Source organism: Lampetra fluviatilis, chromosome 41 (genome assembly GCF_964198595.1).
Source record: "Lampetra fluviatilis chromosome 41, kcLamFluv1.1, whole genome shotgun sequence".
NCBI lineage: Eukaryota > Metazoa > Chordata > Hyperoartia > Petromyzontiformes > Petromyzontidae > Lampetra > Lampetra fluviatilis.
Genome location: NC_136315.1, coordinates 2006165 through 2018267, shown reverse-complemented (window position 1 = coordinate 2018267; position 12103 = coordinate 2006165). Strand labels below are relative to the sequence as shown.

The window sequence follows — 12103 nt, the reverse complement described above, 5'->3', positions numbered from 1 at the left end:
TGAAGGCCTTGCCCCGTGCTGTGTCCGTCATGTGTGACCATAACTTCACCACGCTGGTCAGTGTAGGCTGGTGAATCGGGGGGTGTGGGGGGGAGGCCCAGGAACGGTTTCAGACATTACGAACCACTGATGGGAGCCATGGCCGTGAAAATCAAGCTCAGGTTACGGGATTTACATGAGGTGTTAACTACCTCGCCTTGTATGCAGGAGGTCGTGGGTTCCAGCCCGACCCCTCCTGACGACGCCGGTATATTTGGAGTTTTGCGTGTCTCTCTCATTGTGGTCGTGTGGAGTTTACTCCGGGTACTCCGGTTTTCCCCTCCACATTTAGAATCAACGCACGTTTAGAGTATTTGGCTGCTATAAATTTGCACTTGATGACCCACTTCATTGAGCTATCGTTTGAGGCCAGCTCGCTTATGAAAAAGATCTATACAGCTCAGTGGGCCTTACCTGGTGAAATAAAAAATCGTAAATAGTAATAAATAGCGTGCTAAACATTGCTCTGATCGTTCGAAGTGTTTTACGTGTTTATTTGTGAACAATTATAACCGCTCACAATTATCCGCATGGTGCTTGCTCGCACAGATCATTACTGGATTTTCAGCTGCAGGACAAGTCTCTGTTTTTAGACGCGTTAGGTTTTAGTGATCAAGTGAAGCTTTTATGTTGCAGTGATCAATAAAGACAGACGACCTTTCGAGGAGGCAAAATATTAAAAGATTTCATGTAAAATAACACAACGCTCGAAATTGAAGCCCAGCAGCAGAAGACGTTGCTGTTTCATTAAATATGTATATATATTGAGCTGTTTTAACGCAGTAAGGGGAGAGGTGGGTGCAGTGGTTAGTGCTGCACTCAGAACCCGGCAATCGTGAGTCTGATTCCCAGTCACGGCAAACATCAGTGGCGAGCGATTATCTGAACCGGTCCTCACATCACCCACCCCCACCGTCAACCAGCCCATGCTGACCATCATGGTGAAGTATAGTTAAACAAATCCCATGACTGGCATAATGAGGGGAGGCCTACTCCCCCCATTATGCCAGTCATGTTAATTAACAAAGGGACAGTAATTGATCATCTTGTTCTTTATTTTAACACGTGAGATGTTCCAATAATTTACATTCCGTGGAATCGCTCTCTCGCCGAACGTGGCACACTTTCCGTCGTCCTCCCACAGTCGTCAGAATTTTTATGCCCTGACTCCTTCCGTCATTGAATCCCTCCCCCATAGGTGTTTTTTTTCTCCGTTCTACCCCCTTACCTCCAGGCCTTGTTGTTGTATTTCGCACCTCCACGGCATTTCAAACCCCCTTTCACATCCTGTGTGCCGAGGGTAGAGCGACGGCTGGGCGGCTCACGGGGCCAGAACCGGCCCTAGACCTTTGGGGGCCCTAAGCAAAATTTGGTTGGAGGCCCCTTTGATGTATGATTTTTTTCACCCACTAGCTAGCAGTGACTCTAGGGTCCCTCTGCTGGCCACGGGGCCCTTTGCAATTGCAAGGGTCGCTTAGTGGCTGGGCCGGCTCTGCACGGGGCTATCTGCTCAAGCCAGGCCCACAGACGCCCGTCCCCTGGGTAGTCCACCCACAGTCGAAGCCAGGCACCCTCCAGAGAAGAACATTGCATGGCCCAAGCCCTCTCGCAAATGTGCGTGTGAAACGAGCCGTCAAATAACTTTCGCGTGGATTGCCTCTCCAAATGTCTTCAGTTGAATTTTTTTTACACCTCTCTTAAATCCCGCCACCCCCCCCCCCCCCACCATTGTCCACGCAGCAGTTTAAATGGGTAAGCCACAGTTGATCGGTAGTCAGGTGAGGTTGGGGTAAAGTGTGGGTACCCCCACCTCTTCTTCTAAGGCATCGTGTGAATGTTGTTTTTCAACCATGGGAGGAAACAGGAGCACCCAAAGGAAACTCGTGCAGAACGGGGGGAAGGAACAGACAACTCTGCACAGATAGGTGCAAGCGTTGGGAATCGAACGTACGCCCTCCTTGTTGTGAGGAGTAATTAGCACCACTGCATCACCCCGCTGCCAAATGTGACACTGTGGATCACCACCCTCTGGCCACAATTGTCATGAAGACCGTTCCACACAACACAAACCACCTCCTTCATCACTTACAAACTTAAACGAGGTCTCGATTGGGTGACATGGGAACCAGTTACCGCACTGACGATAAAATCACTCTCCCCACCAACCAACAACGTCGACCTAAACTATTCACCACCGTACAATTTGCACAAATCCTCAAGAACTGATTTTAGGCGATGGCACGACGCGCCGTTACACAGCCCGATGGTGTTTGGCCGTCGATTCGCATGGGGAGCGAGAGAGAGAGAGAGGAGGGTGCCGAACCAGGGGAAAATTACCACGGACAAGAAGGTCGCAGAGGGGAGGAGGCGAGTGCGGCTCGCGTAGCGCGGGCGGTTGATGCGAAATTAACGAGAGATCACGTCGCGTTCTACCCGAGTGGAGGGAAGGAGGAGGACTGCGAGGCGATGAGATCGAGCAGTTAAGTCGGAGCAAGCAAGGATGTGAACGCATTTTGTGCAGCAATGTTTCACCTCGCGTGAAAAACACAAGAGATGAGCGAGACTTGAACAGCGGTGCAACTATGCTGGTGAGTGCGCTTTAAAGGTTCGTGTGAGTTTTATTGTGATCGGTAAAGCCATTACGCACTTAACGGTTAAAATGAGCCGCGTGATTGCATTGGCCAAATGGATAGTTTTTTGAAACAAAATGCTGACACAAAACACCACGCGTGTAATTAAATACATGGCCATTTAGTTCAACATTTTACTTTGAAAGCCGGATCTAAAAAAACTCTTAACAAGCAAACATTAGTGTCTCACACTTTATGGTACTGCGGTAATGACTAACATTGAACCACAATGTTTCGGGTTCACCAATAAAGCAGCCTCACTCAATTTCCGAGGTCGCTACTCAGAGCAGTTTGTGCGAAAACGTCGCCGTACGTCGATGTTTAATTCGGTCGAGAAGTCTTCCGCCACCGGTGAAGAGGAGGTGGTGGCGGTGGAGTTTTATCGGTCAGAATTTGGTCGACATGTCACGGTCCTCCGTAGCAGTCCCCACAACATCGGCAGTCTTCTTCTTGGTTCTTTCGGTAAAGTCACGTAGAATGGGAATAATAAAATAATAAAATAAAACATAATAAAAGAATTCTCACAAAACATCGTCAGTCCCTAGCCCCGACACGTCGACGTCAATCCCAGCGCCGAGTTGACGGCGGAGGAACGCCGCGGTGTGGAGCAAGCGGATTGGTGGCTGGAGATGAGTGGACACGGTGCGAGGTGTGACGAGATGTGATTGGTGCTTGGGAATAAGGGGACAGGGATGAGGGGAGGGGGAGGGAATGGGAGAGGGGACCGTGAGTATAAGAGGGCACGTGGGAGGAGGGACGAGGGAGAGAGAGCTGTGGATGGGGAGGAGAGAGCTGCGTATGAAGGAGGGAGCTGTGTGTGGAATACAAGGACTGGAACCCTTGCTTTACCTGCCTCCGTGTGTTGGTGAGGAGAGTGTCCGCCACAGATACATGGCCAGGTATAAATAATAATTATAATATCCTTGTAAGTGTCGTGACATATGACGTCACCGCTGTGTTGGCTCGGTACGGGTACCGTAGGCGGGGTGTCACGGAGGTCGCGTCAGGCCATGACACTCTGCGTGAACCCGACAGGACACGTGACCGGACAAAGGGGGGCTAGGGGCCCCAGGGGGGAGCTTGGTGGTCACGTGGTAAGGGTCCCGTACCTTCCCGAAGGATGGGGAAGAGGGGCGTGGCCGAGGGCAGGGCTGGCCACGCCGCAGTGGTTATAAGCCGGGCCTGAAGAGAGAGCTGGGCTGTTCAACCCTGGGATGAAGATGCCATTAGCGGTCCTCGAGTCTCCGGTCTTCGTCTGTGACCAGGCAGCCTGCTAACCTGCCCTGGTCACGTTATGTAGTATTCACCCCGAATGTTAGTTAACTGGGGATGGTGGTCATCACCTTATGTATAGTGTTGAGTTGGTTGTTACGTGTTAATACATAGTGTTGAGTGTGCGCCTCAATCGAACTCATTACATAAGTAACTAGCTTTACTACCCGGCTTCGCCCGAGACTTGGAATTTCGTATTGGATTAATACACGGCCTACGCGGAGGGTGGGGGGGTGATGTGTGACGTCAGTATGCTCACTGTGTGACGCTGCCACGTGCGGGTGACATCACAGATGTGACGTCACCACTCACTTGCCGTGCAAAATATATCCATTATTGCGCCCCTCCCCCCCCCCAAAATACAAAAGTTTATTTTGATACTTTCTACATTGTGTAGAGTCTGGAAGCTACCCACATGCCAAATTTCAAGTTTGTTGCATATTGGGAAGTATGCTAAACAATTCGAAAAGACACACATAGATAATATCCTTGTAAATGGGACAATCGTGTCGGGTAGCGGAGGTCGATAACTTTGGCATAAAGCTCCCACCATGTGGCCTCGCCCAACAAACAAACATCGGACTCACAGTTTTGGCTAATAAAACCGACGTTTTAAGTTACTTATGATCAAGCTTTAAAAGCATTAAGATTTTGTTTTAAGGTACATACATACCGTGAAAATAACTGCAGACGGTCTGCAGTGTGAATCTGTAGCGCAAATACTGACTGGAGAAATATTTTTAATACTGGGCAAATTCACACAAATCTTAATCAGCATTGCATTTTAGTCAAATGAGACTTCGATAAGTTACCAAGGTGATGACAAGCTCTGACGTGATCAATCAGAAGGAAGTGTTCCATCTCTTAAAAAGGAGACATTAAAATCAACAGCAGTTTTTTTTTACACAATGAAGACATCACTAGCATCTAATGAATGATGCCTCAAGTATATGTGGTAGATTTTGATTGAAAGCTTTCGTGACTGCAGGGATTCATATTCTTGATTCCTTCGGTAAAGTCACGTATATATATCCATATTATTTTATTATTTCCCTTCTACGTGACTTTTCCTTCTACGTGACTTTACCGAAAGAACCAAGAATATATATGTGGTAGGTTATTATTTTATATAATGGCTCTCTTATTCAGAGCAGAGGGAAAGAGGAGGCAGAACACCTAGACTTTTTTTTTATTCATAATTGGGGTTTAGGGTTAGGTCTTGCAAAAAAACATGTTGCCAGCCCTCTCCCACCTAACACAACTAATCAATAAAAGTGTCACAGGAATAAAAACAAAGGTGCCAAATCTACTATTGCTGCGGCATGGTCAGTATGGTCAAACAACCCCCATAACCAAAATGACATAAGGAGTCCTTCATCCAGCAGTGGATTGACAAAGGACTGTGGTCAATTTACAGTTACTGTAAATTGACCACAGTCCTTTGTCAATCCAGTTACTGTAAATTGACCACAGTCCTTTGTCAATCCACTGCTGGATGAAGGACTCCTTATGTCATTTTGGTTATGGGGGTTGTTTGATTTCAGTTACGCTGCTACCCTCTTGAGCAAGCAATGCACGTGGCGTTAACTCGGTGTATTGCTATTGCAACATGCAAAAGAGTTCAAATGTAGTGATATTCCGTGTCATCATGGGGCCTCATTTGCCAGTACCAAAATATACTAATAGGGTTTTTCCCCTTTTTTCTGGCAACAAAACTGCTCACCCCGAGCTCTCATTACTCTGATGGTGCGTTGTCTTTGAACTGTGCGCCTTTTGGCGTCATCTGGTCGAACACCATATGAGACTAGGGTCTAAGAAAAGCTGTCTCCGGTGTGGACCAATCAGTTTCAAGGACAATGCATAAATTATCAGAGTATTGTTTTTTGTTTGCATTTGTCTGCAAGTATTGTGGTTAATGCAAACATGATTACTTGCAAAAGGTGTCAGTTTTTTTTGCCAGAAAAAAGGGGGAAAACCCTATTAGTGACACTCCGTGTTTATTAATCATCGGTGAGGTATGGTCAACCAACGACCAACATGGCACACAAGGGCATTTTTCTAGCGGTGAATTGAGAAAGGACTGCAAATGATTGCTATATTTTATCTCAATGTCAATTTTTTTTTACAAGCTTAACATAACCCTTTCTATGTACGTGAAATCGCAAAATAATGGAGTCTATCCCGGATGCCCTTGAATGTCTGTCATAGCAAAATATAGCTGTGGCATTTGACCCAAAATGAGGCATTTACCGTGAAATGTTCCTGTGGATCATAGCAATCAAAGTATAGTGACAGCCACGTAACTTACTTATGATTCAATTACAAAATCCCATTTCTAGATTGCAATTTTCCCAGTCTTTCAGTTTCAGCTTGGCGTTAATGATAATTTTTTTCAACGACTTATTTTTTTTTAAATGGCTTTCAGTTTCAAACACATCAATAATAAAACTCTAAGCAACGCTAAATTAGTATTTTATCGAATCTCGAATACGTCTGCTTAGTCTTTCGTATGGATTAATAACCTCGAATAGGTTACAAGGCAATGCATACGATTGCAATTGTAAGTCATCAAGATGGGCTACCAACCACTAAGTGTTTGATAATGCCCCAGAGAATGATCACACAGCTACAGTGACCCTGATCTTTTGACCCAGTGGAGTGGACCAATTGTGAATGTGGCGAAGTGCAATCTGTTCGTGACGTCAGAATCAGAATCTTTATTTAGATCGGTAGAATCCGATCAGCTATGAAGCTCTTATTTTTCACAAATGTCCAGTAGGGGCAGGTCAGAAAGTCACAAACGATACAAACGCACGGTAGCAGTGCAACGTTTCAGAAAGCTTAGCAAGTCACTAAATATAAAGACAAATAAATAAAATATATAAAGATAAATTGCATAAGTACATCCATTTCTGCCGATTTTTCAACACCAAATGCAATCCTGGGCAAGGTAGCAAAATAAAACAAAAACAGTTCCAGACCACACCAGGACAACGACACACGGTTATGCAATAAAATTGCACATTCAAATGTAACTATGGACACATTGGTAAGGATAAACGTTTCAAATCACATTGGCAAATGTGGTTGTATCCGGCACGAATATTCTGCTTCAGATTGTATTTTGAAGGAAGATTTATGGTAGTAAGGGAGGAAACTAGGTTGTTGCAAAACGTTGGTGCTACAACAGCAAAGGCTTTGTCGCCTGCAGTGTGTTCAGTGAGCAGGTGAGTGAGTGGGTGTGTGTTGTTGTGACCTGCAGTGTGGTTCGTAAGTGGATGAGTGTGTTTTGTTTACCTGCAGTGTGGTGAGTGGGTGAGTGTGTGGTTGTGACCTGCAGTGTGGTGAGTGTGCGGGTGAGTGGGTGAGTGTGTGGTTGTGACCTGCAGTGTGGTGAGTGAGTGGGTGAGTGTGTGAGTATGTGGTTGTGACCTGCAGTGTGGTGAGTGAGTGGGTGAGTGTGTTGTTTTGACCTGCAGTGTGGTGAGTGAGCGGGTGAGTGGGTGTGTGGTTGTGACCTGCAGTGTGGTGAGTGAGCGGGTGAGTGGGTGAGTGTGTTGTGACCTGCAGTGTGGTTAGTGAGCGGGTGAGTGGGTGAGTGTGTTGTTGTGACCTACAATGTGGTGAGTGAGTGGGTGGGTGAGTGAGTGTGGTGGTGGTTGAACACAGTGTAGATGAGACTAAACAGTCAGTGTCTGGTAGACCGCATTCTCAGCACGGGGTGGAAGATTCGCCGATGTGACGTTCACGGGAAGAGTAACCGTGGTGGTATCAATAGAAGACTCTTGGACTCTGATGCCTTTCTGGATAAATAAATAACATCGTTGCTATTATTCAGTAAGGGGGCACCGTGTAATAGCCCACAGCTAAAACACGTCTGGCCGACTCCCCTTTAAATATTTCAGTCGGCAAATTCCTCTTCTGCTCTACGCGCACATCAGCGAGCGTTTCGCAAAGGGAGTGCGCAGAAATGCATCCCAACTCGTTTTAACCCCATTCGTCGGCCCCCCGCGGCAGTCACCAAACGTACCTCCTCCTGCACGAAGTCCATGATGTTCTTAAAATCCAGGTCGTCGTAGTAGTTTCTGATCCCACCTCGTACATGATCACTAAAGAACGCCTTCGTCTGCGGAACCAAAAAATACAAAGGAGAAGCCACGGTCATTGCGTTCATTGCTAGGACCACATCACCGGATCTTTGTTTCACCGCCGCCCATTGTTGGGGTGGCCACATTTTCTCGACGCTTTGAGTCGGTCGTTCTAAAGGACAAAATAACCATAATCTGTCGTCAGACTGCAGGAGGAATCCAATGAGCTATGGCGACAATTACAGGACATTGCAGTGAGATAGCATTACATAGGGAGAGCTATGGGGTTGCATAGAGTTACGTTTCGAGTTACAGAGAGACCTCACAGAGTTACACAGAGACACAGGCCACAGCCGAAGACCGTGAGGAGTGGTGGGAAGCGACAGGCCTTTGCAGGGAGAGATATGTGCAAACCAGTGACAGTAACAACAACAAAAAGCAACAGTTTATTAATATGAAACCCACACCAGGGCTTCCTGCAAACAGGGTAAGCGATAAACAGTGTTTACGTACACATCTACTACACCTCAAAAGCTGTCAGTGATATGCCAAAAACAAACTAACCATTTATTCCGTGAGCCCAAGTCACTATTTCGTTTCTGAGAACACGCAGATGGTGTTGGACCTTTGCCCTAAAGCGGGCATCTGATGATTTGCCAGCGCAGCTCCACCGATGCACCATGCATCAATGTAGATCCACACTTCCGATTAGCATGGTTGGCTACGTATGGGGCAAAAGAAGTTTAACATACAAACAGATCCATAGCAGCAATGCCACGCTACCCTATCAGCGGCTTCACTGACTTTGCCAGTATTATTGGTTACAGTGTTTCATGTGTGTGATCCTACGCTCTGTATTAATGTGCATGGCATAGTAATCTCAGTCTTGTCATCGCCTCCCGTTGAATACAAACTGTCCCAAACTGATGATGAATGAACAAAGAGGCAGTAAGTACAACTCAGCTATTAGATCCTGGATGGAAGGCACTTCACAAATTGAATTATTATTGTTAAATACAGAAAGGCAAAATCACGGAACCACAAATTAACAGATTACATTTTGCTGTCTCCCAGTATTGGGGCTCGTGAGTAAAACATAACCTGTCACATGTTTTGGTGAATGACTGTCATTAGAAAGGGCTGCAGTTGTAAACAACAATGGGGTGCTTCAACCATTTCAAAGGGCATCGTATATAACGAAGGACAAATTTGACATATTGAGCAAAAGCAGTCACCGACGATAAAGTTACTTTATTATTTGTCTTAATAGTTTTACTCGAATCATCTTTTAAAGCACAGTTATGCAAGGGTCACAGTTTGTACGAATCTTATGATTTAAATGGCAGACTGCCGATGCTTTAAACCCTTTAACCGTGTGCCGATTTTCAAAGAGAAACAAAAAATTGCCACATTTTTATAAAGGGGAATGATTAGCTTTGTAAATCATGTCCGTTTACAAGAGGAATTGTGGAGACTCAACTCGGCGTGACTAAATGGTTACCGTATTACATTTCACGGCAGATGGCGTTCTCGGCAAAAAAACATTCGACTGTAGGTACATGACCATCGACCCGTGCAAACTGGCTCGGAGGCAAATCTGCTGACCACGAGGCTATCCCATCGCACCGCACATGTGCAACGTGTAGAAATCCACCGCGCGGTCATATTTTATGTCATCGTCATAATAAGAATTCAGCTTCTGTTGCACGGACTTCAGAGCAGCAGTGAAATTGGGCCTTGTTTCCAGGCTTCCTGCACCGCTGTGGCACGACGCACGAAACATTCACCGCGACATTAATCAGCGACACCCATCGCGGTGGCGTTCTCGCCTGGCTGTACGCACGGAAAAAATCAAGGTCCCATTAAATTCTCAGCAAAATATTTGTTTTTTGATTTGCACTGTGCCTTTGATGAAATTGTACGTTTGCTCTGTTTTGCCGAAAGAATCGGCGTCTAAAAGTGGGAGCTCTGTCCCGTCGTCCGGCTGCAAGTATTGGCGAGTTTTCTTGGCAACAACAAAAAATGTATTTCTTTGTCTCATGTTATATTTATAGGGCGCCTTCACTCAAGGCCTTTTGCGTAGTTCAGAAAAAATGGGACAAAATGGAATGATTTAGATGACAGGGTCGTGCAAGGGTTGAGGAATGGGTGACCGCAATCAAGGGGCACTCAGGGGTCACGAAAGGGTAGAGGAGGGTTGGGAAGGAGTGGAGAGCCGTGGGACGGAAGAAGAAACAATTGGGATGTTTAAATTAAGATGGGAAAAGACAAAATCCCCAGTTTTTTCATATACAGAACTCCTCATGTCATGAGGCCAATATCATGGATCTTTTAACTCGTGGGATTTATCCCTATGATTTACTTCACTTATCTGCGGCGAATATGTTGTGCGTAATCAAGCATCATTGGAGGAGTTTGCAATTATCTGTGAACAAAAATTGTAGTCGCGGTTAATATGGTCACAGACAACATTTATGCTGTCGTCTGTTCCATTGAGTTGCGTAACCTGGGGAGCTGCGGTGGCGAGATGTTGACTCCCTCTCCTGGTATGCAGGAGGCCGTGGCTTCGATCCCAACCCTGACACCTGTATATTTGGAGTTTGCATGTTGTCCCCGTGGTCACGATGGATTTTTCTCCAGGTCCTCTGGGTTTTCCCTCCACATTTAGAATGAACATGCGAATAAAGTAGTTCGCGGCTATACATTTCCACATGATAAGCTATCATTTGTGGCCAAGTCGCTTCTGAAGAAAAAGAGCAATATAACTCAGTGGGCCTTATCTGATATAAAAAATTAAATTAAAAAATCTTCGTCACTGCCGTTTGAAGTCCTTCCCAAACCCTGTCAGCCTCGGGCGGTCGTTTGACCATATTTCACCATGCTGGTCAATGCGGGTTGATGAAGGGGGGTGCCCAGGACTAGACCGTGCACCACATGGAGATGTCTAAAGCTTGAGGATTGATTACATCGCAGGATGATGGTGAGAGATGGCAGCAGCTTGGGGAGACATTCATCCAGCAGTGGATTGAACACGGCTTATCATGCTGATAATCACGATGCTGACAGCCTGAAGATCGAACTTGGGCTTTGTAGGTTTGCAACAGCCCGAGGCTTCTTCTGCTCACTCTGTCTTAATTGGAAGATTGTGGTAAATGATGTATGACGCTTTCAAATGCTTTGTAAAATATTAACACTGATGCATACAACGATCGGCACGTGTGCATGCAATTGTGACTAAGGGTGTCAGGTCATGTTGGAGTCTGCTTGAGCCTTGGTTGAACGTTTTTCAACTTCGTCCCATTTCACGAGTGTGGGGGCATTGCTGTGTGTCACTCAAAAAGATCCCAAGGCATTGCATTTGTTAACGCGCATGCCGCTACATTCCATCGTTAAGGCGAAATAAATAACGACAGCGCTCACAACCATTGCTGCCTCGACTATGCACTCACGGAAGGCTCTGTGAATGATGGGATGTTGTGATTAGCGCGCCCTGCGCTACAAACCGGGCGACCCGAGTTCGATTCTCGCTCATGGCCAACACCAGCGGCGATTATCTGAACCGGTGTTGGGCCTCCCGTAGGTCAACTCAGCCTCAAATGAGTATCTGGTGTGTAAACGTCGCCACTGGGGAGACAAAAGCGGCCGGTTGTGGTGCTGCCCATCCCCTCGTGTGCCGTGCCGGCTTTCATCGGGGATCGCTAACAGCACTTGCCCCAAAAGTCTGATGAAGCTATAAGGGGGATATTTGCCTTTGTGTAAAACAATGCCGTGGAGGGAGACACGTGAAGGAGGTGGACTGGCAGCTTTTTTGTTTTGCTCCATATAGATCACAATTCTGCCAATTATGATTCAGTGTCATGTATTATACTGCATAGTTTAGGGTAGATAGGGTCTCTGCCTAAACATCTGGCAGTTCACCAGCATTCGTTCAAGCAAGCTGATGAGCCACTGCATGTCGAAACCGGCCCAGAGTTTCCTTGTGTCGAACCAACGCTGCTGACATTGTGCACTGCAAGAAGGCTCGCGTGGCTGATGGGACAGTGTAAAAAAGTGTGGTTTCCACGTGGTGTGGGA

At 46.4% G+C, this 12103-nt stretch overlaps 1 protein-coding gene across 3 annotated transcripts in view; it reads right to left on the bottom strand.

Annotated features, from left to right (window-relative positions):
• The window catches only part of LOC144946428 (tetraspanin-15-like), a 261100-nt gene that overhangs the window by 150448 nt on the left and 98549 nt on the right, over positions 1-12103 (bottom strand). For all 3 annotated transcript variants that reach the window (XM_078875267.1, XM_078875265.1, XM_078875264.1), the window contains one exon: positions 7972-8067. In XM_078875267.1, coding sequence (XP_078731393.1) covers positions 7972-8067 — 96 coding nt within the window. The remainder of the gene's footprint in view (positions 1-7971; positions 8068-12103) is intronic.